At 44.6% G+C, this 24,018-nt stretch overlaps 13 protein-coding genes across 13 annotated transcripts; 6 read left to right on the forward strand and 7 right to left on the reverse strand.

Annotated features, from left to right (window-relative positions):
* Nucleotides 1-169: 169 nt before the first annotated feature.
* Nucleotides 170-1,419, reverse strand: V865_006539 (uncharacterized protein; the record flags this gene model as incomplete). The annotated part of the gene is made up of 3 exons (XM_066230297.1): nucleotides 170-681; nucleotides 743-1,106; nucleotides 1,201-1,419. 3 exons carry the CDS (start codon nucleotides 1,417-1,419, stop codon nucleotides 170-172), a joined length of 1,095 nt encoding a protein of 364 aa, XP_066086394.1.
* Nucleotides 1,420-1,872: 453 nt separating this feature from the next.
* On the reverse strand, nucleotides 1,873-3,190 carry V865_006540 (uncharacterized protein; the record flags this gene model as incomplete). Its single annotated transcript, XM_066230298.1, has 4 exons — nucleotides 1,873-2,024; nucleotides 2,098-2,448; nucleotides 2,528-2,969; nucleotides 3,017-3,190. 4 exons carry the CDS (start codon nucleotides 3,188-3,190, stop codon nucleotides 1,873-1,875), a joined length of 1,119 nt encoding a protein of 372 aa, XP_066086395.1.
* A 1,693-nt stretch (nucleotides 3,191-4,883) lies between these two features.
* V865_006541 (uncharacterized protein) lies at nucleotides 4,884-5,532 on the reverse strand (the record flags this gene model as incomplete). The annotated part of the gene is made up of 2 exons (XM_066230299.1): nucleotides 4,884-5,339; nucleotides 5,407-5,532. The coding sequence occupies 2 exons, from the start codon at nucleotides 5,530-5,532 to the stop codon at nucleotides 4,884-4,886; spliced, it is 582 nt and encodes a 193-aa protein (XP_066086396.1).
* A 642-nt stretch (nucleotides 5,533-6,174) lies between these two features.
* Nucleotides 6,175-9,587, reverse strand: V865_006542 (uncharacterized protein; the record flags this gene model as incomplete). Its single annotated transcript, XM_066230300.1, has 14 exons — nucleotides 6,175-6,304; nucleotides 6,379-6,686; nucleotides 6,740-6,864; nucleotides 6,918-7,011; nucleotides 7,065-7,184; nucleotides 7,237-7,425; nucleotides 7,474-7,589; nucleotides 7,645-7,852; nucleotides 7,910-8,003; nucleotides 8,064-8,332; nucleotides 8,392-8,456; nucleotides 8,518-8,978; nucleotides 9,032-9,106; nucleotides 9,211-9,587. 14 exons carry the CDS (start codon nucleotides 9,585-9,587, stop codon nucleotides 6,175-6,177), a joined length of 2,631 nt encoding a protein of 876 aa, XP_066086397.1.
* Nucleotides 9,588-9,894: 307 nt separating this feature from the next.
* V865_006543 (uncharacterized protein) lies at nucleotides 9,895-10,665 on the forward strand (the record flags this gene model as incomplete). The annotated part of the gene is made up of 3 exons (XM_066230301.1): nucleotides 9,895-10,407; nucleotides 10,464-10,521; nucleotides 10,577-10,665. The coding sequence occupies 3 exons, from the start codon at nucleotides 9,895-9,897 to the stop codon at nucleotides 10,663-10,665; spliced, it is 660 nt and encodes a 219-aa protein (XP_066086398.1).
* A 400-nt stretch (nucleotides 10,666-11,065) lies between these two features.
* V865_006544 (uncharacterized protein) lies at nucleotides 11,066-13,406 on the forward strand (the record flags this gene model as incomplete). Its single annotated transcript, XM_066230302.1, has 7 exons — nucleotides 11,066-11,254; nucleotides 11,324-11,396; nucleotides 11,451-11,581; nucleotides 11,643-11,949; nucleotides 12,017-12,201; nucleotides 12,265-12,393; nucleotides 12,447-13,406. The coding sequence occupies 7 exons, from the start codon at nucleotides 11,066-11,068 to the stop codon at nucleotides 13,404-13,406; spliced, it is 1,974 nt and encodes a 657-aa protein (XP_066086399.1).
* Nucleotides 13,407-14,080: 674 nt separating this feature from the next.
* V865_006545 (uncharacterized protein) lies at nucleotides 14,081-14,914 on the forward strand (the record flags this gene model as incomplete). Its single annotated transcript, XM_066230303.1, has 2 exons — nucleotides 14,081-14,284; nucleotides 14,465-14,914. 2 exons carry the CDS (start codon nucleotides 14,081-14,083, stop codon nucleotides 14,912-14,914), a joined length of 654 nt encoding a protein of 217 aa, XP_066086400.1.
* A 410-nt stretch (nucleotides 14,915-15,324) lies between these two features.
* Nucleotides 15,325-16,716, reverse strand: V865_006546 (uncharacterized protein; the record flags this gene model as incomplete). Its single annotated transcript, XM_066230304.1, has 5 exons — nucleotides 15,325-15,784; nucleotides 15,863-16,029; nucleotides 16,355-16,447; nucleotides 16,624-16,639; nucleotides 16,700-16,716. 5 exons carry the CDS (start codon nucleotides 16,714-16,716, stop codon nucleotides 15,325-15,327), a joined length of 753 nt encoding a protein of 250 aa, XP_066086401.1.
* Nucleotides 16,717-17,231: 515 nt separating this feature from the next.
* On the forward strand, nucleotides 17,232-17,803 carry V865_006547 (60S acidic ribosomal protein P1; the record flags this gene model as incomplete). The annotated part of the gene is made up of 4 exons (XM_066230305.1): nucleotides 17,232-17,234; nucleotides 17,316-17,378; nucleotides 17,464-17,706; nucleotides 17,783-17,803. 4 exons carry the CDS (start codon nucleotides 17,232-17,234, stop codon nucleotides 17,801-17,803), a joined length of 330 nt encoding a protein of 109 aa, XP_066086402.1.
* A 562-nt stretch (nucleotides 17,804-18,365) lies between these two features.
* Nucleotides 18,366-19,907, reverse strand: V865_006548 (uncharacterized protein; the record flags this gene model as incomplete). The annotated part of the gene is made up of 3 exons (XM_066230306.1): nucleotides 18,366-18,716; nucleotides 18,801-19,541; nucleotides 19,629-19,907. 3 exons carry the CDS (start codon nucleotides 19,905-19,907, stop codon nucleotides 18,366-18,368), a joined length of 1,371 nt encoding a protein of 456 aa, XP_066086403.1.
* Nucleotides 19,908-20,392: 485 nt separating this feature from the next.
* On the forward strand, nucleotides 20,393-21,440 carry V865_006549 (uncharacterized protein; the record flags this gene model as incomplete). The annotated part of the gene is made up of 5 exons (XM_066230307.1): nucleotides 20,393-20,562; nucleotides 20,636-20,706; nucleotides 20,777-21,013; nucleotides 21,091-21,287; nucleotides 21,354-21,440. 5 exons carry the CDS (start codon nucleotides 20,393-20,395, stop codon nucleotides 21,438-21,440), a joined length of 762 nt encoding a protein of 253 aa, XP_066086404.1.
* A 299-nt stretch (nucleotides 21,441-21,739) lies between these two features.
* On the forward strand, nucleotides 21,740-23,173 carry V865_006550 (uncharacterized protein; the record flags this gene model as incomplete). Its single annotated transcript, XM_066230308.1, has 4 exons — nucleotides 21,740-21,927; nucleotides 22,005-22,168; nucleotides 22,260-22,606; nucleotides 22,811-23,173. 4 exons carry the CDS (start codon nucleotides 21,740-21,742, stop codon nucleotides 23,171-23,173), a joined length of 1,062 nt encoding a protein of 353 aa, XP_066086405.1.
* A 245-nt stretch (nucleotides 23,174-23,418) lies between these two features.
* V865_006551 (uncharacterized protein) lies at nucleotides 23,419-23,954 on the reverse strand (the record flags this gene model as incomplete). The annotated part of the gene is made up of 2 exons (XM_066230309.1): nucleotides 23,419-23,634; nucleotides 23,733-23,954. 2 exons carry the CDS (start codon nucleotides 23,952-23,954, stop codon nucleotides 23,419-23,421), a joined length of 438 nt encoding a protein of 145 aa, XP_066086406.1.
* Nucleotides 23,955-24,018: the final 64 nt, after the last annotated feature.

A 24,018-nucleotide genomic window follows, 5' to 3' on the forward strand; every position in this document is an offset into this window, starting at 1 on the left:
TCGAAGAGTTGCAAAAGTGGTCTTGAATCGGACATTTCGGTATATACATATAAATCATACTCATTGATAGTGATGCCATATTATTCAGTGTTCCTCATACACCATAAAGTATTTATGGCGCAGTGTGTCTATGGTGGCTGATCCCTTTCAACGCACTTTCCGCATCGTGCTATTCTTCCTTCTTGGACCTCTGCTGCTCTCTAAGTCTCACCAGCGCATCTCTCGACAGATCTTCTCGTGTTCGCTCCCTTACATACTCTTCCAATTCGGGGTATATTCTGCCCGACTGATCGTGTAGATCCCTTATTGTGGGTGTATTCAGACGACCCAAGATATATCGACTCATTTTCAACCTTCTCTCACTCTTGAGGCTTTCTTGACATAACATGTAACTGCTATTCTCTCCTCTTGGATATGGCAGAGAGGATAGCACAGATTCAAGAGTTTGATTCCTCTCATTGGCAAATGATAATTCACTTTGAAGATGCAGAGCATTATTGGACATCTGGGTAAGTTGCAATTTGAGGGTATCGTTCTCTGTGCGTAACGATCGAGTCTGACTTTGGACAGACGGATCATTCTTGTAACTCTCACATCTTTCGGTCAGCTCTGCCACTTGTTTCTCTAATTCTTCAAGTCGCTCCTTTTTCCTCCTTCGGGCATTTCGAGCGTTCACCCTACCTGAAAGACAAACGTGAATTATGAATTCCAATCAGCAATTGTAGAATGAAACCTCGCGTACCTCGAGCTTTCCTTATTTCTTTCGCTCCCTCCTGACTCTTGAAACGTGTTGGCTGAGTTTGTTCAAGTTCTTTCACTCGGTCCATGTTCCGCTCAAGTCTCCTGTTTGAACCTTGAGCTGAGGAAAGGGAACATTTGACACGGGCGAGTTCGGATGATTCGCTATAATCAACACCGTCATTGCTTTTACTGGGACTTGTGCTTTGTAGAGATGAGTTGCCATACTTCCCAGACGGTTCGGTCATGGTACATGTAGATGAGGGTGACGCGTTGGTGACGCTGAGGGTTGGCAGAATAGTATCGGCCGCCACATTGTATGAATCATCTGGCCAATTGAAGTGATTGTCGAGATATGCGAGGAAATCCTACGATCAGGCAAGAACACTTGTCCAGTCAGATGATTGTAGACTCAAGGAAAGAAAGTTACTAGTCACCAAAACGAGTTTTGATCGAACTCACATGATCAAACGCCAAGGGCGAGATATCATCACTTGACGAATCTCGATTGAGAGCGAGGTCAGATCCTGATAGGAAAGCAGCGTCGGCTTGAGAGGTCGGGGATACAAAATATCGATCTGTCGCTCCACAGGGATGTAGAAGAGTATCAAGGGTTGAAGTGTGGTCGAAATTAAAGTCATCGAAGCCCTCTGGAAGATCGTCCAGGAGTGAAGGATCCATTGCTGTTATGTGGGATGGGATTTGACAGTTGGTGGAGGCAGATATTGATGAGGGTGGAGAATTTGGAGAGATCGCATAAGTGGATTGTATACCCAACGTGAATATAAGAGTAGGACATATATCCTGAGACGATGCGGAGTATATCGTCACGAATTGTTGTGAAAGGATCAGCACAGATGATACGGTATGTTGTCAAAAGTGTCTGAGAATGCTATCTAACCTTTCATCCTTCAATACGGTATCAAGATTGCCACCGTCTGTATTGAGCACCCAAATAAACTGTTTCAGAGCCTGTAGCAGGTCACGATAGACCCACAAGATGCATCTCACGACTGCTTGGCAAGTCATCCTCGCGGAACGGCAGGAGATTTCACAGGCTCATCAAACGAAGGATCTCCTAAAGTGGCACCATCGAGATCTGGCGAGGATCCATGGGCTAGTTCCGTCACATAATCACACGCTCGACATCATAGCTTCCTCTGTACACAATGCTTGAATCTCTGAATCGAGCCGCACGCAGTCCTTCCAGCAGCTCTCTAGATCATTGACGAGCTTCACCCCCCTGTCTTCCACATTATACCGTGATTTTGCGGCGTTATACAGATCTGTCAGGTATACATGTGGGGGATCAGCTACTAATTATGTCAAGCTGAAGATGTATCCCTAAATGGCGCTCACTCCGTTGTTTCCTCTTCTTGGGTCCTGGCTTCCAATTTACAGATATTCTGAGCTGTTCATCGATCTCTTCAGGAGTATGTTTTGACTTGGTCCTTTTGAAACGATTCCATTCCGCCACTAGATCAGAGACAGTGTCATGGTGTCGGAGACATTTCAAACCACTTTGGCGGTCGTTCTCACGAAGAATCCAGTATTGAGAATAGTTCCAAGCTGGATTTTGTGTTTCTGACCTCAACGTTGTCAATGTTTCTTGCTTCTCTAGGCGATCATTGTTCAATTGGGACAAAGTAGCCTTGGCCTTTTCTTCCCAGGCGACTCTTCTGTTTCGTCTGTTCTGCGACTCTTGACGATCTGCATCAAGCAATAGGCTCAGTCGAATATTTTCTGGACTGAACATGATGGGATTCTCATGCATCTGGACCTCACTCACTTCTCAAAACTTTGGCACTTAGTCCAGTTGCTGTCTGAAACCCGGTATTCTCAAGCATCTCTTGAGTGTTGTGGGAACTCTCGGTCATTGAGGGGCTATCGACTTGCTCCGCCTGAGGAGGAGATGCGACTATCTCTCGGGCAAGGATTTGCACGTTAGTCCTAGGATCCAGAGCTGTATTCGATGAATTGCCTGCCTCAGGACCAGCGGTATGATTGAATACTGAAGGCTTCACATTTTCAGCGGGCGGATGCCAATAAGCATCATCAATGTATGATTTCAAGAAACAGTCATCGATATATTCAAGTGAACATTCGGATGCCATCTGTGTATCGAAGAACTCGGTCTGCAAGTTGTTCATTCCCATATGTCTTGTGTCGAACTCTTCCAGTCCGAAGTTCCCTGTGTTATATCCATATGTTCCGAAACACTGGAGGTCTCCCTGTTCTAAACAGTAAGCCAGATTCAGATCAGATACCGGCAGCTCACAGGTACGGTATTAGAGCTCAATATATCATTTTTGATTGGAAAAGTTGTAATTTCATTTTTCCATGATGTATAATCCGTATTGATCGGATGACGATGTAGTCCAAGAAGCGCAGCTTCCGGGTTATACGTAAAGTAATCTTCAGTCGCGGGTTTGTCTCTTTGAGTGGTGTCCATTTTAGCAAGGTGGTGCAATCCGTCTGAATGTTCGTGTGGTAAAATAGGAATACAATGTATATTAGGGTAGCTATATCCCTCACATTCGACATAGACGAACAATGTCGGAATTTCAAAATATGAAATACATACAATACTGGAGTTGCGGTTCATGAATGGATGTGCCACAACAGCTGCGAAACACAGTGTGAGAACTCCAGAATATCATATCGAAAGCACTTTGTGCGCTCAGACATATACAAAGGATTTTGCAGATTGACGCAGTCAAAATACTGAGCTACATCGAAATAGTCCCTTCCAACATGAACATGAAATGTCCGCGTGCTCTCCGATCTGTCATGAGTGACCCCTTCGGCTTTGGGGCAATTCACATTTAGACTTTCATGTGCGGTAGCACGACACTGTTGGCATATGCAGTATTGATTTCGGCCATGCATGACAAAGTACCATCCGCAATGCCCTAGTATTCCACAGTATACGAATGTGGGGCAAAAGGAGGACCATAGACCTGTCAGTCCGCACCTCCAACCGATCCCGGCGAAGCGTTGCCTGTTCCTCGAAAGCCGAAGGGAAATTTCCCCACAGGGATGTTAGCAGGATGCCTAGAATTCTCTGAAGCATTCCAGCTCCCAGGTCTGTCGGAAAAGCCAATCTGAGAAGTAGGGATTGTTCGGTACCATGAGTTGTGCAGTCTGTTATATTGGCCTTTCCAAAATTCAGCTTCGAACTGACTTCGCTGGCATTCACTTCTCAACATGAAATTCTCAAGTGACTGTTGTTGAACATCGACCTGAGGTTTGCTAAACTGTGGGATCGCTGTAAAACAGAGTAGTATAGCAATCAGCTTGTAGCTCAACATTTCAGCCGATACATACTGGTGACGATGCCAGTGGTACGCTGGGTGCACTCGGTGTTATCGCTCGAAGTGCTTTGGTGATTGAGGTTTGGACTGCCTTCGTCACTTCTGTAAGTGGCGCTTCCTCCTTTGTCGCCCAACAGTGAGATAATACTTGGCTACGGAAGATGTTAGGTGTAATATATGGGATATCCATATTGGTGACTGACCAATGAGTATTGAATAACCGACTCAGTCTGTCCAGAGTGCGGATGTTTATCCACAGGCTGAATCTCTGAGACCGCCCAGTTCTCCGCCCGATAGGGAACAGGCTTAGGAGGGCTGCGGTAGTCTGATGGCAGTGTAGGCTCAAGAACAAGAGGGATTGAGCTCATCTTACTAAACGGTGGTACGTAGTAAAATGAATGTGTGAGAATAACAAGTCCCAGAACTTGATGGTTGATAGTGCATGTATACCACGACGAGGAATGCTGGGTTATAAATTTTGTGAATGGTTTACCCGGAAAGAACTTTGTCATTCTGTCGATTCTGAATGACGTAAGAGATGTAATTCTCCCTACGAATGAAAGGAGTAACATGAATGGAGCTGTTCAGACCAACGGACAGGGTATAGGCATTTAGTAACGGCGACCAACGAGGATAGCATGCCATATTTGCTGCAATCCTCTCATCCACCAAATCCTGGCACTAAGTAGCTCCATACGTGATAGCTGTATACATATATGCCTGTCGAGTCCCTATATATCGTAGTAGAATCCCCTACCTTGCGGTGTATCGATAGAAAGGCAAGCTCAACTGGCCAAAAGTCAATTGAGTCAGCACCGATAGATATCGTTTCTACTTTTGACTTGAACTCCTCTTAAACTCGATGACCCTCGTAAGTACACGGTCAAGCCCCTCTGAGATTCCTGCTGACTTTTCACAGTCATTCCTCATCTTCTCTAGTCTATCATCGACAGCCTTGAGGCGTGAACACTTTCCTAGACTTTCTTGTCTTTGCCTCGTATATGCATCGAGCTGAGCTGTAGTGTTGTCGAGATCTTCTTGAGAAGTCATACTGAGATTACTCTGGGTACTTGTCGTTCGTGTGTGCATACCTGGTCTAGGTCCACCTTTAACAGAGGTCTCAGAGGTTTCGGATTCCGGAATGAGTTCTTCCGCCCTGTAAAACCCTACAATGAACCTTTTATCTCGCTTGCTCCTTACTCCCGTGGTGTCCAAAAGACGTGACAAGTCGCCCTTGGAGAAAAGCTGGGTACTCATATTCTTGAGGGTCTCCTCGCTTGGTAAACCCTGTCACAAGGTCGAAAAGTCAGCTAAACATCCAGTCTGGTCGAGAGTGCATGTCATAGGTACGAACCTGCCGTTTAATGGTCTCAAACGCTTCCTCGTCACTGAACTCCCCCTCGGAGTCTGAAGTATATCGTTCTGTTATTTCATCAAGTTGCTGTGCGTGGTTCGTCATCTCAAACCTGCTTTCGGCCATTTCCACGTGTCAACCAATAATCGGTGCAGGGAATATAAGCAGCGTCGGAACAGTGGTGAGCGACGAATTGACTATGCAAGCGTAAGTATCCCTTATTCGCAAGACTGATCTGAGAGACTATACATATATATATGCAGGCATGACGATCCCTGCTCCAACTTTCATAGCTGCCCTGCTTTCATGGAACTCTGCAAGAATTGCGGAACCTTTGAGAAAGTCCCGCTTGCATAATCCTTTCGGCATCGCCATCGATCATGTCCTTTCATCACGACACCGCCACATGTGCGACTGAGTTTTGGCAGAATTCTTCGATAGGTCTGTGAGAACTTTTTGGTTCCCTCCGACTCCGGTCAAGGGCTACATCGAGTCGACCGTTGCTCTGGCTGAAGCGAATCTTCGCTATGTTATATATTCAAACACCACACGATATATACAACATTTTGTGCATTATGAGTCATGTGTGATATTTACTGTTCAGTTTAAGTCATTACTTCTACAAGATTGCCACAAAAGCTACATGGATCACTGGGCAGCCCCCTTCAAAACTTCGATAGGTAACACATCAGTGTTTCTCGTTCCGTTTTGTTGCTTTACATCTGTTTGATGACCTTTCCTATAGAGAGACGTAACAAATCGAAACGTCTAAATACCGTTCGCACGCTGTTTCTTGATCGCGTCCATCTCCTGTTTTCTCTTCTTAAACAACGCATGCTGTTCTTTCCCTCCAACTCTATCTCTTTTGTTCTGTCTATCTTCTCTCGAAAGTTCCTTACTATTGGACACACATACAGTATATCAGCACCAGACAGGGGATTGTGAGAACATGTGAAAGGTAGGAAAACCTACTTTACAGATTTGTTCTGTTCTCTATAACTCAAATTCTGACCACCCGATAGATGTTCCAATGGAGCAGTGAATCTTTGGACAGCTGGCATAGAGTTTTGGTTTGACAGCGAAGAAGGTTGATTCCCAGCAGGTCGTTTCATGTGTTTCCCATTATTTAATCGCATATAATGATCTGCGGTCTCTGCAGCAGCATCACCAGTATTTAATACTTCTTCCAGCAATGAGATTTGCTGTGCTTTGGTTGGGAAGACCAAATTTGGCATCGTTTCGAGACCGTGCAGCTCGGTTATGACTTTGAATGCGTATCCCTGCAGTCGGTGTCAGATGGAATTTTTCACGAATAGCTAGGGTGATGACTAACCTGGTCAATCAGGAAACCTTGTCTCTTAGATGAGTAGTACATCTCCTGTGTATCTTTGGATACAAGCGAATAGAAGAAGGCATTGAATCCTTCATCATTCCTTCGCTTAGCTCGGAGAATACGACCTGCGCCGCACTGTGAGCTTGGGTTCTCATGGATCGAATATGGTTTAGCTCACCCAGCCTCTGCGCCTCCTGTCTACGAGAACCGAAATGAGAAGAGATCTGAATGAGACATGTGGCTTCTGGCAAGTCAATCGACGTGTCTCCAACCTGCAAATACATTGTAAGCTATTATAATGTGGAATCGCAACTTTCAAGCTCACCTTGGACAAGAAAATGGTATTCAACTGCGGATCATGTTGGAACCTCGACAAGATTCTCAATCTTTCTCCTTCGGGTGTACCACCATGAATGAACGATTTACCGAGCTTCTTCGCGTACGCCTATTCCGAGATGTCAGCTAAATCTGTGACGCTCAATCTTCATTCAGCTCACCTCAAGCGCAAACACGTTATCCGAGAATACTATCACTTTATCACCTCGACTCTCGTGGTAATTAATCAAAAATTGAGCAGCCTGAATCTTATTAGGGTTCATTGCATGAAGTAATATGCGTTTCCGAGAGGGGTTTCGCAGGTATTCTCGATAGAATTCGGGTGTCATGGGACACCATACCTCCGCGCACTGCATCGATGTCAGCTGGGGGCATCATTATGGGATAGCTGGACTTACCTGCACAGTCGCGATATGACCATTCTTTGCCAAATCCATCCAATTTGCCTCGTACAATTTCGGGCCAATTAGGTATCCTAAATCACCGATTCTATCATCTTCTCGCACCAAAGTGGCTAAACGATACAGATTAGCAAGCTCTTTGTCGTCTCTGCGATTCTCAAAGCTCACCTGTCAAACCCAATTTCGCATGAACCTTGAAATTGTTGATACATTTCCTGAACATGTCCGCAGGAGCGACATGCACCTCGTCAAGGAGCAGGAAACCCCATTCTCTCGATCGCAAGAACTGCATCATCTTTTCGGCATCATGCGCTCGTTTACCTGTTTTGGCTATCATCGAATATGTCGATATAACGATACCGGCTGGTGTAGTGAACTGCGATGGCATCCGGGTCAGCTGCTAAGGTACTTCACGGACAGATAGCTGACATACCATTTCCTTCTCTCCCTGTGTGAAAGCGCATATTTGTCTCTCCGATATATTGGAGAAGTGGAGGAACTGCTGTTTCCACTGAGCGACGGATACGCTGAGGTACCCTTGTATGTTAGCGTCGACTTCGACTATCAATGCCGCTCATTGTACTTACGCTGAAGTACACAAGACCAATGCACTCTTCTTGATTGTACAAGCAGCGGTGATCCCTACTAAAGTCTTACCCGCACCACATGGCAACACGATGACACCAGATCTTGCACGACCATTACCGAACATTTTTGCTAATGACATCTCCTGATATGGTCGGATGACAGTCATGGGTTTGAGCTGAATGTCAAGGTTTGGATTGACAGAGTCGTTTCGGAAATCGTATTCTTCCAGTGCTGGAAGATCTATATCTTTACATCGTCTTCTTACGTCCTGAAATATATATCAGTAACGGATATCATACCGATGATTGAACCAATCGATCAACTTACCTCCATCCGCTCTCCTGCCACTTCGAACGAATGAACCGCATCATCTTCGTCGTCCATCTCGTCGGCTATGGTAACGAACGATATCATCAGCTACATTCAAGCGTCAGCAGTATTGAGTCAACGTACCTTCACCGATACCAATCACAGCACCCAATAACGCATCATTATCTCTACCCTGTTGACCTATATCATCCGCTTGGATTTCACCTCTCTCCGCTCTTCTCGCTTCTTCCGTTCCTGGAATTGCATAATCCCTCCTTGGTCTAGCAGTCTGCTCAGCCCCAAATACTGTTGGTCCACTCTCAACCTCTCTCGTAACTCTACAATCTCTAATAACCTCATCTGTCATGAGCGTTTGTAAGAATTCCGGTACGCTGGTTTCCAAGAAATATCGATTATCTTTCAACACCAAACGGACTTTTCCGAATGATGCTGTCCATTCTTCAATCCTGGCTGTTAATCTGGTTGATAAAGGTGTTTTGGATAGTCTTGATAAGACTTCAATGATGACTTTGGTCTCTAATCCGATGGACATGGCGGAATGCAAAGATGGTTTGGTTATACGATATTCATGAATGAGCGAAGGACTGTCATGTCATATCAGCTGAAGATCACGGAAGATGATCAGGTAAAAGCTAACCGTGAGACTGGTTCTGCGATTGCTACCAAAAAGTCTTGGGCTTGTCTCGCAAACGGTGCAAAAGCTTCAACGATGCTGACAAAGGATATTTGATGATCAGCCTAACTTCCTATATTGTTCATACCACTTCACTCCAGGTAACATATTCGGGTGGAAAAAAGTGAGAGAGATACACATACATATTGCCTTTATCATCCACCCATAAGGGTCTTAGAGCATGGTCGCTCTTCAACGCCTGATTCGACAGGTCTATCCCTCTTTTACCTATCATCCCATCAAAATAACCTTCATCATCCTCGTCCCCTACTCCATAATCCTCCTCTTCGATCGGTCCATCAGCAGGGTGAGCAACAGCGACCTCTTGAGCACGCTGCAAAGCACTCAGGTTGATCTTGATCTTGGGTCCACCAGCTTTCGCACCTCCCAAGACCTTCTTTGAACCTCCCGCTGCTGGTCCCACTTTACGTGCTCTTCGGACTGGTACATATTCTTCTTCTGAGGACGGGTCTGACTCGAAGAAGTCGAGAGAAGACGCTGGTGAAGGTGATCTACTCATTCTGCGACTTGTACCACCGAGTGAAGGGTGGAAAGAGAGTGAAGAGGATGAGGAAGAGGAAGAAGAGAAAGAAGGAGAAGGGGTATAAAGACTGAATGGGGATGATGTAACCTGACTAAACGTGAGTGGCAAATGGAACGGTTGGATTTGATTCCGTCATCAGGAACAACACTCCACGTGGCTAGATGTTGCATGTTTTCAAAAGTTCAAGAGATTGAGATGGACAGATTTCTTCATATCCATCCATCCATCTTTCAGATTGTCGTCTCTTATCGTGCAAAAGGATCACAACCTACACACACTCAACATGTCAGCACCACCACCGAGGGCAGCGCCAAAAGCCAACAGGAGATCGAGGAAACGCAGGAGGAGACAAGCATCCGAATCTTCCTCTTCCTCTTCTTCGGACGATTCTTCAAGTTCGGACGACGAGGTCGTAGCTCCTGAACCTGCAGTGCAGAAGATCCAAATAGACGGGGCATCATCCTCTGCCTCTTCTTCTTCAGAATCATCTTCATCCTCCTCATCATCATCTGACTCATCGGAAGAATCCGAATCGGAGTCAGAGTCAGACTCAGAGATCGATCAACCAAAGGCTGGACCATCGACTTCGACCGCTAAACAACCCAAGATACGCACGAGATACCCCACAAATTCACCCTCGCCTCCTCCGTCCGACATACCTTCTTTCTTGACCTCCAAAATGAAAGGCAAGGGTACGAATACCGAGGAAGAGCAAAAGAGGAGGCAGAAATTTAGGACGGTCTATATGGATAAACTTGTTGAAGGGTTTGGAGGGGATCTGGAGAAGATGAGAGAGGTATGTACCATAAACAAAGTAAAGAGGAACATACGCTGATGAGATTCGAGAAATAGGCTGATCCGACGATGGGTCCTAAGCGATTACAACTCCTCATCGACTCATTGGCAGCTGGTAAGTCATTCTCGTTATGTATATATCGACTACCGGCTAACACGATGCATTACAGGTATCGACATATATAGTGATCCTCAGAAACAGAGTAACGGAGATAAGAAGGATGATGTGGATGAAGTGGGTTTACTCATAGGTCGATAATATGTCAGAAAGTCGTCGAGTAGGGTGTGGGGGTAGTAGTACTGAGTTGACCGGCGCTTTTATCATTTCTTCTGCAATAACATGTATGCATTACTATCAGTACATCAATCAATCGAACACCTCCCTCGTGAGAAGCTCTCACTTCTCTACAGATTTTTCTTGTCTCTTGAGCTTTTGAGGGACATATTGGCCAAATGTGTTTAAGCCAGAGAAGAGATCGAAGAAAAAGTTCGAAACCACGCGTCATAGATGTTTTAGACAACAACAAATCAATCAACATTCTGATTCATATTTCATGATTCACGATTCATACCGGCGTACATACATCAACCTTCTCTACATACTAGTCAGCTGCTCTGCATGCGTAGTCAAACGCAGTCACCTTGATATAAGAGGTATCATGCCCCTCCTCCGCTCATCCACTCGACCAGTCCCCGTCCAATGTTTCTTCTGTCTCTCCCCTTCGCTCCTTCCTCCCCACCCGCAATCAACCAACAGCAGTCCAAAGGGGAAGAACAGGATATCAGAAGTAGGTACTAAATGGAACTGGCAATGTGAAAGATGCGGCTGTTGGAATATCAAAGACGAGGTAAGTACCAGCACAGCCAGTCGCTTAGTGCGATGCGTCAACTAACGAGGTATAATTTGGCCTGAATAGACAGGACAGATGATATCAGATTTACCTGCCATGCACGATTCAGCGTATAACGAACGATCTTTCTCTCTCAGAGGTGAGCTGTACCCCGTCGATGAATCTCGAGTATGTAGCTGACTTGTGAACATAGCTACACCCTCGTCATCCCATCTTCCTTCTTCCTCATCATCATCTTCCTCGACGTCATTGTTCTGCCATAGTTGTCTGGCAAATCAGACATTGATCATGAACATGTTAGCCAACTATCTCCCAGATGATGATGTAGGTCTTTCTTCCCCTTTGGACAACACACCTCAACTGACACCTAACCCCTTGAACTTAGGACCCATCTTACCCTATGCTCTACGCCGAATTACCGACCTACCTGTCCAAGCTTCACTCTCGCTATCCACCAGTATGCAGGAACTGTCAACCTGCAGTCGATGAGGCACTCCGGAAATCCGATCATAGAGCTCAAGTACAGGCATGGAGCTCAGCGTTGGATCGAGGTGCTAGGTCGCCGAGGAGGGACGATGTAGCGGGTGGTAGGGGGATAGACAGGGCGAGCAAGGGAGATATTCTGATATGGAGGGTAAGAGGGGGTTTGTGGTGGATCGATCTAGGTCTAAGTTTGGGCCAAGGTATACTGGGTCAGTGATAGTCAGCTAATCCCATGACATCTCCACAGACGAGAAAGCTGATGGAATGACTTTATAGCATCGGCTTTTCCTGCTAGACTAACAAGGATATTGGACATACATCCACCTAATATCCCGTACCTACCGTTCTCATTACTGCTTTTCAACTCACTTTCGATAATTTGGATAGCCTGGGATCCATATTGGTTGAAAAGAGTCAGGGATAGGGATAAAACCAAAATCGAGGGGAGAGGCATATGGGTGGTGAGTGATTCTTGTATTCAAACTCAATGAGTGAGAATGTATACTGATGGTTGGAAATTATAGCGAAATATGATGATCATAATGCTTTTGAGAATCAGTGGAAGTGCCATATCATGTCTTATCACAGATCAAGAGACATCACCTCCCTTCTTTCTTAAATTGCTTCAAGCGACTTTCGCTCTGGAAATCGCAGTAAGTCAGCTGGCAGACTCGTGGGATTCTGAATAAGCTGACCATTCTTATAGCTTCTGATACATTCAATAATGAGTATCAAGATCTCACAGCCAGTCTCTATCAAACTCGTTCGACCAGTATCCGTCACCTTAGATACCATCCCAAACCACCCACCATCAATACAAAGCGGCCATGATCTATCGTCTTTATCACTCTCATCATCTCAAAACCACATGGCATATACGAACAACAGTGTAAATCCAATATTCGGTCAACCATCGTTACACAAATCCCTATCTGAAACTCCAATGGACGGTGAACCAATGGATTGGGAACCTACTCGACAACAACCCAGTAGATATCCGCTATTCTCACCTCAAAGTGAATATGACGAAGGGGAGGTATTTCAAAGGAAAGAAAATTGGGATACATTCGGGACGAATAAACAGAGGATGTTCCATAAGAATGATGAGACGGGTTTGGAAAATCTATTAGCTGGGTGGGGTATAGGTGGTCCCTCTACTGGAAATACCAACAACAACACGAATAAGATAATCAACAACCCTCGTGTAAAGAGGAAGAAGGGAAGATCGAATAACCATTGGTTGGTTTTCGACGTAATTGCAGCTAGTATGATCATGTTTAGAGGATCTGGGATGTTAGCCATGATTATGATAAACATCTTCAAGATACATATCGAAAATGATAAGGAAGCTTTCGATTGGATAAATCATTGGACGTTGGCAGTGGAACTATGCCTAATCATCTTGTCGAAAAGTCTCGTATACGTATATCAGTATCTTCGAGAACCGAACGATCACAATCGAGGTGTAGGAATGGACAAAGACTCGATCATCAAGATATCATGGCTTCTACTCGATATGACACTGCGTTTTACATTACTGGCATTTAATGCTGGATCAAAAGAATGGATAGGGACGACGACAATGATCGGTGACGAGAGGTGGAGGATCACCGTAGAATGGTTGCTGTGGGGTATAATGGATGGTGTTACAATGATGATAATGTAATCATGTTTGAACATATTAAGGTCAACGAGAGAAAAACCAAGAGGAGGTAGGTATGATGTAACATGTAAGATGTGTATATGCAGTATCATCTTGTAACAATGTCTATTACGTTTCATTGCTCTGATATTCATACTGATACTCTGATCGTGATGACATATAAGCCGCTGACACGAGTCTCAGAAGATATCAATGGTACATGGTCAACTCACCGACATTACTAAAGACATTGACGATCCTTTGATCCTCTCTCAAACTCTAAACTGACCAAAGGTGAATGAAGTCTATACACGTATCGACCACATCCCTGCTTTCATGCAGCATCCTCCTTTCATCACACGCACACAGTGTATGTCTTCTTTTCTACTTCGACAGTTGTATGACTCAATGATCCGTTCATCTCACTGATGTATACGACATGAACGTACTTGATAGCTGCTCAACCTCCATGTATAAATAACGCCAAGACGGAGGTGACGGTCATGTTACTCTTATTTCTCTCTCTTCTCCATTCCGTATACCAAGTAATTCAATACTAAAAAGACTAAAAAACTAATAAAAGTCATCGCTGTTCTACTCTCGTCCAATATCCTTTCACTATCATCCAATCCACACCGATCCCACTCATACACAACAACCCCCCCAAAAAAAATCGTTGAAGACTCAGAATAACAAGAATGTCAACAAGTCCAACTTTGAGTGAAATGGAATTCCCTTCGTCTCCTCAACCTTCCGCCACTATCACTACCTCATGCAACAAGCCCAGCGCCGACTCCAATTCCAAAAAAGAGAAAGGGAAGAATTTGGTCAATAAACTATGTGGGTTCTTACCTCCCAAAAAGGACGAAGCGTTCATTGGACCGATTTTACCTACCGTCGAGGTGAGTTACTCCCTATCTACACTGTATCTTCTTACAAATAATTCAATTACATCTGAATATCACATATCACTGGTTACTTTTCACTCGTAATAACATATGAGGAAAAAAAAGAAACAACCAAAATCGATACTGAAAATTGAGACTGATACTGATTAAATTCTCATCTCACGTTGATCGTAGGAAACCATCACTCAAATCCGCCAACAATGTCCGACCCTCTCTCACATACCGTCCGAATCAATATCCCTCAGGATCCGGTTCGACGGTAAGAACTCTCAAGCATGCGAGAATGTCTTGTTCAAGATTCCCTCGGGGATCAAAGGTTGTTGGCCTGATGCGATTTCAGATAAATTACATTTGATTTTTATCGACGTAGCGTCTGTGACCAATGCCACTGAGTCGACTCCACCTGTCATCTCTACTGATCAAGCTATTCAGACTGATCCAAAGCTACAAGCTGAACGATTTACTCAAGATATAACTTATTCTGGACGTGTCCCTACTTCCACACCCCATAACGAGAAGGGAGAGAAGGAGAAAGAGAAAGAATTGACGTGGGATGATTTGAAAAAGGATGGCACCTTGTTAGGCGTACAAGGTTGGACTGATAGACCCAAAGCGAAATTTTGATCGTATATGTATATCACAAAATGCTAACGTACGCCAGTCGAAGAGTTATATGCGATATGTGGTATGCGACATGTGATATCTCCAATGAAGATGTGACCACTCCACAGGATACCAGAGTCAACTAGACTCAATGAGAAGGTCGTCAATCAAGCAATCAGTCCTCGCTCGATTAGTGCAACACTGTCCATCACAGCACGCTAGCATAAAGTGCAGCCTTCACATAAATGATCGTGGATTGGGTTACATGCGAGAGAAAGAGTAAATCAAAAACCATCATCACCCTAAACTCATTATCCTACTTCCTCCCTAGTCAAGAGCCTAAACTAAGATTCTACCCAAAAGAAAGCAAAGTCTAATACTCCAAACTACAACTACCTACTACCTACTACCTGAAAACTGAGACTCCAAACTTATACCATTTGGTGAACGAGTTTTGACATAGCTTGTTCTCTGTTTCCGGTATCACCACCTTCGATGTAAGTGGTGAACTTTCTTGGTCTCCATCCACCGTTAGGGTTGGAAAGTTTGAATGGCCAAAGGGAAGAAGTGGCTTGTTTGAAGTTTGGTCCGCAGGTGGCGATCTCGTGAACCAAATCTTCGATACAGATGATACCGTATTTACCCAATTGTTTCTCGATGATGGAGTTGTCTGTGATGGGGATTCGTTGACCGTCAACCTTGGCGTAACCCCTCTTGTAGACGAGTTCTCGGATGGCTTTAAGGTTAACTTCACCGTAGGTGATGTAAGGGTTGACCAAGTTGAGCATTTGAGTGGTAGCTTTGGTTACTCTGATGAAGACACCGTTGTTGATTTGGAGTAATCGGAGTAATTGAAGGATCTTCTTGGGTTTAGGAGCGATTTTAGAGATACTACATCAAGACAAAGACGAATGACCATCAGTCTCGATTGCACTACCACCATGGCCCATTCAAAGACGTCCGACTCACCCCTTGATTCGGACAACAAAGTAGACCTTGGGTTGAGCACCAACGTAGAAGTCACCAGTCTTTCTAGCCTCTCTCTTGAGTCGGATTTCCTCCTTCTCTTGTTGAACGTATTCGTGAACGTATTCACCGGCTCTCTTGAAGATGACCTTTCTCTTGGCTTTTTGGGCCTATCACACAGATAACAAGTGGATGTCAGCGATACGATCTTATAATCGATATGACAGTTACAAGACAGTAATAGAGAAAAAAATTGTTCAGCCCCGAAAGATGGTTAATTACGAGCAGCATTGCCGAAGCTAGCCGTGTGCCGACAGACGTCGGTGTTGTGCATCATGCAATGAGAAAAGGTTCGAAGGAGAGAGATGTGTGGTAAAAATTGTGATCCTTCTATTTCCTAGTCCGCTTCTATCCTCATACAACGTCCTCTCAATCTAAAATCCACATTCTCCCTTTTCTCTCTTGTTTAACCTAGAGATAAAACACCAAACTCACCTTTCGGGCCTCAGCGGCAGCGGCCAACTTGGCCTCTCGAGTGGCCTCGTTGGTTCTTCGCTTCTTGAGCAAAGTCTCAGGGACGGCGATTTGCTATAAAGCAGAGCACAATATCAGTAATCCGTCTCTTCCGCTCCTATATCATCTATGTCCAGTCTGTAGGAGGACGGCGGGCAGTCAATTGGAGGAGATGGTAAAGTTCAAGTGTGTGATTTGAGTATCCGTCCTCGCCATCCTCCTTGACCTTTCTAAAATTTTCTCCAACTCACCTCGGCGGTAGGCACACTATAGAAGTAACATATATCAGCATATTGCGTCTGTTGCTACCAGCATGACCGTACTGACCTGGTAGAAGGAGCCATTTTTGATGATGTTTAAGACTTGAAGGTTAAGGAGAAGAAGAAGAAGGGTTAAAGGTTTGACTTGTGGAATTGAAGATTTGCGTAGAATCAACAACCAACAGAGAGTGAGAGTGAGTGAGTATGCACCACCGTACTGTATACGGTCCATAGACTGATGGTGTGTAAAATCCCATTCTGCACTTGAAGAAATGTAGCGTGGTGGATGGATTTTCGTACTCGCGAAACTCCGAGAGATAACACCGAAAAAGACAAGTGATAAGGGTTTTGGTCAGGTTTTGCACCAGGAAGGCAATTACACGTCATGAATGTGCCACACCCCATACTTACTGTCGAAATTTGACCAAATTGACTGTTGGTAGCATGGCAAATGCAAATGTTGCCTGGACAGAGGTCGCTGGTTGTAGATGCTTCAAAGTCATCTTTCATCGTCTTAGTCCTACTTCTTCTCCAACCGCAAAAGCATCTTCAAACGTATTCCTGGATCATTCATCCTTAAAACTGGTTTACGTATAACAATGGTGAGTCCGCTCTTCTTTAAATAACAAACAAAGGAAGAAGAAAAGGAACAGGACTGACGGTATCCTGGTGTAATTCCACAGTCTTCCGAACTCGCTGCTACCTACGCCGCTCTTATCCTCGCTGACGAGGGTATCGAGATCACCGTGGGTTTATACTTACATTCAATCGCAATGGATGAACGGAGAATCGAAGGATATATAGACTAATATTGGTCGTTGTGTTTCTTAGGGTGACAAAATCGTCTCTCTCGCTACCGCCGCCAAGGTCGAAGTTGAGCCTATCTGGGCTTCTCTCTTAGCCAAGGCTCTCGACGGTAAAGACGTCAAGGAACTCCTCACCAACGTCGGTGGTGGTGGTGCCCCCGCCGCTGCTGCCCCAGGTGCCGCTGCCGCCGCTGGTGGTGCCGCCGACGAGGCCGCCCCTGCCGAAGAGAAGAAGGAGGAGGCTAAGGAGGAATCCGATGATGACATGGTGAGTCAACCCTATCCAGATACAGGACCGCCGTCAAGAGTAGTTACTGATATTTACTGCGTATTTTCCTTGATAGGGTTTCGGTCTCTTCGACTAAACACCTTCTCATCAATCTTCATCCTTCCAAAATCCCTCATTCCGAATTTGGTCTTCCGAGTATAAGTTTGTACATATCACACATTCTATGCATTGGTGCCATCTTCCCTTATAAATTGATCATCATGCCCAGGTGTTGGCAGCATATCATAATGAATACTGACTTGATCTCTTTCTCTATATACATATGTATATGTTGCTCTACCTTGGTATAGCCCATACAGTGATCAGATAGTGATAATCATCTTAACATGCCTACAACTACTGACGCCTTCAGTGACAGGCTGTGCCCTTTTACGCTACATGCCATTCGCAGCCCACTTGATTGAGACATTCGTACTGATTGAATCTCCTAATTTTGGTTAGTTATCTTGCCTGAGCTGTCCGAGCAGTAATTATTATGCAAGCTGAACCGGAGAAGCAAGTTAACCGTGGCATACATGAGCATTTCTATCGTATATGTTTGTGAGTAAAAGAGCGTATCTAACAATCCATCGTCCCACCAAGACACAAGAGAGAAAGAAGAAACAAAAGGTTCGATGTCCAGCATCAATCCAAGTTTTCTATTCTTTCTTATTCCTATTTTTCGGTTTATCACTATCACTCATATAAGCGATTTCTTCCTCTTCTTCATCTTGCGCCAACACGTCGCTGGTCTCCTTATCAGAGTGTATTTTACTCTCAGTTCCGGTTGAAGGTGTCCAGAATGAATGATCGATCTTATCACCTTTGTTCAACCTCTTGGCTCTCGACCACATACCGATACTGGGATCAGTGATGAACTTCCAAGTGACATAGGGCCACGATTCATGAGATGGTAGTGGATCGTAAAACTCCTTGGCGATTCGATGTAATTCGGGTAGTTTCGTCCATGGTACGGAAGGGAAATCGTGGTGTTCGTTATGATATCCGACCTACAGAGAAGAGTTTGTAGCGGTGAGCAATAATGACATACAAACAGAAAGAAAGAGTAAAAGGGGTACTGCTATCAGACTCACATTGTAACATAGTACGTTCAACCAACCATAATAGCTTGTCGTTTCCTGAGCCAACCCTTGGATTAACCAATCTTCGTTATCCCCTTGACCATCTTTCACCAGTTCTTCCTTGGTAGGTAGAGGTCCATTCATAAGATAATGTTCCGCAATAAAATGCGCCGCACAAGGATGTAACGACCCAGCGAAGAACGAGCTCATAATCAAATATATCAAACTGTTCCATCCCCAGCTCTTGACTAGTAGAATATCAAATGCGATAATGGCCAATACGTTGATACCATGCCATATCGTTGGTTTCTGACTTCGGATGAATCCAGGTCGTAAAGCGTAGAAGAGGATTTGAAAAGTTGCAAAGAAAGTTTTACCCGCTACGTTATCTAATATCATAGCTTCAAGTTTCGAAGGTAGATCTGTATCTATGCCATCTTCACCTAGGAACTTGTGATGTTCAATATGATATCCTTTAAAAGCCATCGCGTAGGGTATACCGATAGCCAAGTTCGATATGATAGCTAAGATTTTGTTCGCTTTGATAGATTTGAATGCGAGATTATGAGTTATTTCATGGATCGACAGGAAAGTATTTTGGTTGGCGGTTCCTCCTACGATATATGCGGTTAGGATGAATGGGATAGAGAAAGGGTGATGGGAACGTAAGAGGTAGGCGGCGGTGAATTGTATGGTGAGCACGAGGAAGACGATGGGTGGTGTGGTCAGTGTTGGACCCATCAATTTACGGACCTGTACACAAGATCAAACAAACATCAGAATCAGTGTCTATGGCGACGAAACGCGATAGTCACTATGAAAAGATGTGAGGAAACCCACCTCGGGATGAGCCTTGAGAATAGCCATCCTCCTACTTCTATGCGGTTCCTCAGTAGTCATCCATAAGAAATCAGGATTGCTTTCCATCTTTTCGATCTGCCTCAACTTTTCAGCTGAGATGATAGGTTCGGATAGCTCCTCCACGCCGTTTTCGGAAGATTCATAGGAACTCAATTCGGGAGAAGAAGTGGTCGAAGATGCTGTATCTGCTGTGGGGTTGGATCTGGGTTTAGGCGTGAGGGATGTCGTAGGTGGATGGGGGAGTACGTGTACGCTCATTTTGTCGGAGCAATAATCGATCTTATGAGAAGATCTGAACTGCTAGAAAGAGTCACGTCGAGATACGTTGAAAGAGGTAAATTGGAGGGGTTGTGGAGCGGAGCTGAAGTTCTGATCGTAAAAAGGAACGTGTTGTCGCGTAGATTGCGACTTTTTTTCGGTAGGTGATGAGAGCCCTTGTACGCTGATGTTATCGTCGAGGGGGAGTGGCAAGTAACAAAGAGCGGAGGAACTGCTTAAGTGAGAGCAGTTGGTGAGATGATGAGGGCTGAATTGAGGATGTTGATTTATTTTTGCTGGAATTTGAGTTGCAGGGTGGGGTGACTGCGAAGAGAGAGGATGCGATGCAGTCCGACTGATCACTTGCTTCCGACGGAAACAGAAACAGCAACTCAAGGATGTCTCGAAGGGTCGAGTATGAGATGAGATTCAACGAGATCATATAGCTAGCACTCCAATGATACCGCACGAATTACCCATACAGAATGAGCCAGATACCCCAATTCCTGGTAGACAACCTATTCACAACCTCAGCTACCACTTCCCGACCCCATATCACTCTGACATGGGCCCAGTCACTCGATAGCAAGATCGCTGGACCGGGTGGTCAGAGGGTCATCCTGAGTGGTCCGGAAAGCATGCTCATGACTCATTGGTTAGTATCAGCTCAATCAACCTCATGAGCTGGGCATTCATAGCTGAATGTCATGTGTGGTATGGATGCATAGGATGAGGTCCATGCACGACGCTATATTGATAGGTGTCAATACGTTGATATTGGATAACCCAAGATTACAAGGTATGCGCGTCGACACACACTTAAAGCTGAACTCAGCTGAGAAGATTTATCTGAATATGCGATACTGTAGCAAACCTCTTACCACCCTCACTCAATCTCCCACCACCCCAACCTCTAATACTTGACCCCAAACTTCGATTCCCCATCACATCTCGGATATTGAACGAATGGAATACCAAGCCTGATCAGAGGGGGAAGACCATGCGGCAACCGTGGATCATATGTGGTGAGAATGTGCCTACCGAACGAGTGAGAGAAGTGGAAGGGGCAGGTGCCAGGGTCGTTCTTGTCAAGCTAGATGATAGAGGTATGTCCTATATTTCTACCAAATCACCAGAAGATATCATAGCAAAGAGGTTTACCTGATAAACCCTTGTGGTTTAGCTCATATACCACCTTCCTCCTTACCTTCCATATTGACGTCTTTGGGATTGCGATCAGTAATGATAGAAGGTGGATCAAGGATATTATCGACATTTCTTCATTGTCCCAAGAGAGATGACGGTAGTAAGCTGGTGAACAGTGTGGTAGTGACTGTAGCTCCTATGTTCATAGGTGAAGGTATAGGGGTGGTGCCAGAGGTGAGCCCGCAGTCTTTCCAAAATATGCATGAACAAGGTATACTGATGTGTTTGATGATGATACAGGGCGAAGATGTGGGGTTACCAGCACTTAAGACTGTTCATACGGAGAAGATGGGAAAAGACGCTGTCATGATATGTGCGGTTGAGTAGGATGGGTCTCTAGGAGAGTTTTGAAGTATGAGAATCTTATAGAGTACGTACAATGTATGCATCTATCATATTGTTAAGAAAGGTACTCATTCCTGTCAGCTCTGTCCCACATAGTACTTTGTGTTTCTATTGTGCACAGACGATAACAAGAGTACGAATCCAAAGACAAACATCGCATTCGAACGTCAACCTTAATTCTCTTAACTTTTCTCTTCTTCTCGTGTATCAACTCGTTCAACAGAAGATAGACCATCTTATACGCAAATCAAGATTCTTAAGCAAACCAAAAGAGAACGAAGATGTCTATAACCTACAAAGCTGTGCCAGATACCTCTGATCATCCAGATAGACCAAGATCAAGTCTACAGTATTTAACAGAAGGTACTTTCGGACGTATATACACTTACCCCAACGCTTCCGATGATGTAGTATACAAAATGGTCAAAGAACGAGGGCATGGATCTAAGTTGCAAGAGGAGTTCAGCATGTGAGTGTCTGCTGAATTTGGTTGAGTAAATCAGGTTGTTTGACTAATTAAACGATTACTCGTATCTCTATCTTCAGTTATGATGATATACACCAATCCCTCCCTCCCATACAAGTAGGTTTTAGGGTACCTAAGACAATCGAGTATTACAAACCCTCATGCCCCAACGAACCATCCATCCTACTCGATCGCTCATCGTTACCCATCCAACCCGAGGTTACTCAGACATTCAACCTTCCTGGTGACTTCGATTTACCAGTATTTTCCATGTCTCTCATCCCACCTCTCGACACAAGGATAGTAGACACGTAAAGCCTTATTCTGGTCTGTAGATCTCCAAGATCAAAACCAGAATGGAGAAGATATGCAAATCAGATTATTGAGACTATATCTCGGAAGAGAAGATATACCACTTAGAACCGAACAGATCCAACCGGGTATCAAAACTGATCCACCACTTGATATTACTCGATATAACAGGCTATCTTCTACCCTTCAAGAGGAATATGGTTGGGGCTTACCAGATCTCAAAGGTGTTCCGAGTAGTATGGGACGATTACTGGCGAATCTACATTGGCTAGGTGGTATTAACTGTAGAGATATAGAACTTGTACTTGGTGGTGGCGGTAACGATGGGAGGGTAGAGGAAGTACAATGTTGGGTATTGGATTTCAATCAGGTTGGTACAAGCTTGAACACAGCCCATCTCCCCTCTTAAACCTCTATCCTCCCTCTCCTCCTCTTATAAGTCCATCCATCCGTCTCTCTTTCTCTTCATCCCTCTCCCTCGCCCTCCCTCCATCTCTCCTTGCATCATCCTCTCCTATCACTGATCTCGTACTCGTCTGTCCCTTGACCCACCATTACTAACCCCTACCCACAGTGTCAACGGTGGCTCGTCCCTCACCTCCTCCAATCCTCAACCTCATCCGCGCCTAATCGAACCAGTCCCACAACGGGTATATATTCCTCCAATACCCTCCTCGAAGCATCGAAGAGACTTTCAACCCTCATCTACACTCAAGAGCTTTACTATCCTCGACCTCATCAAGGGGAATTCTACGAGCAGTTCAAAAATGGTTACTCATGTGCTATCGAGCTGATTCTGAATCAGCAGTACAAAGGGATAAGATTGGAATCGAAGGATGAAATTAGGGAGGCTACCAAAGGCTTTTTTGAGGAGTATGAGAAACTTGATAGAGACAAGATTCGCAGGAGGTCTAGGATGGGTAAACAGATCGTGTAATGAGGAATGAGATAGAATGACCATGAGCATCAATGATCGATTTTGTAACAAGCATCTTGTATAGTGTATAGTAAGTGTCATGTTATTGTAGATGATGTTTACACTATGCATTTCAAAATCGAAAGACACTCTATACTCTTATGCTAATACAACAATTCTGGGAAATAAGCCTTGTCGACTTCCATAATATCTATATTGGTCTAACAGTCTATACTATCTAACCGGGCGTGATACATTTGGAAGTTCTAAAATGGTGATCCCGCACCTAGATAAATCCTCATCTGACTAGCGGGCACCTCGATAATCTTCGCTCTGATAGTTTCCAACCCTAATCGCTTTGTAGCTTCGTATCGATGACAACCACCCATTGCGAAGTAGAATGTCTCTGGTGGACCGGTGGGGTTGGTCTTTAAGGGTGATTTCACTTTGATAATTTCGATAGGTGTAAAAGTATCTCCTGCCTACCAAGTAAAATCAAGTCAACGTCAAAACAATACAACATCAGCACTTCCTTTGAAAAGCCCGAGGTTGCAGAGACGAATGACCACTACTTACTTACCTTCATTTCATCCATGAACGTCTGTACCTTTTCTTCGTCTAATTCACTAGGTAATGGTCGACGTATCACCCTCATTGGTACGTTGTGAATTGGTGTTTCTTCATTACGAGCGAATACGGATGAAGTGGGTCGTACATCAGATGTAGGTGGTGTAGAATGAGGTTGAGGTTGGAGTTGTTCGGGTAGGCACGGAGCAGCGGGAATATCGGTTGCGGTTGACATTCTTTGCGCAGATGGGTGGAAAGTCTCTGAGTTGATATAGTTTGAGGATGTAAGTGGGATGGGT

Source organism: Kwoniella europaea, chromosome 2 (genome assembly GCF_036810445.1).
Source record: "Kwoniella europaea PYCC6329 chromosome 2, complete sequence".
Taxonomy (NCBI): domain Eukaryota; kingdom Fungi; phylum Basidiomycota; class Tremellomycetes; order Tremellales; family Cryptococcaceae; genus Kwoniella; species Kwoniella europaea.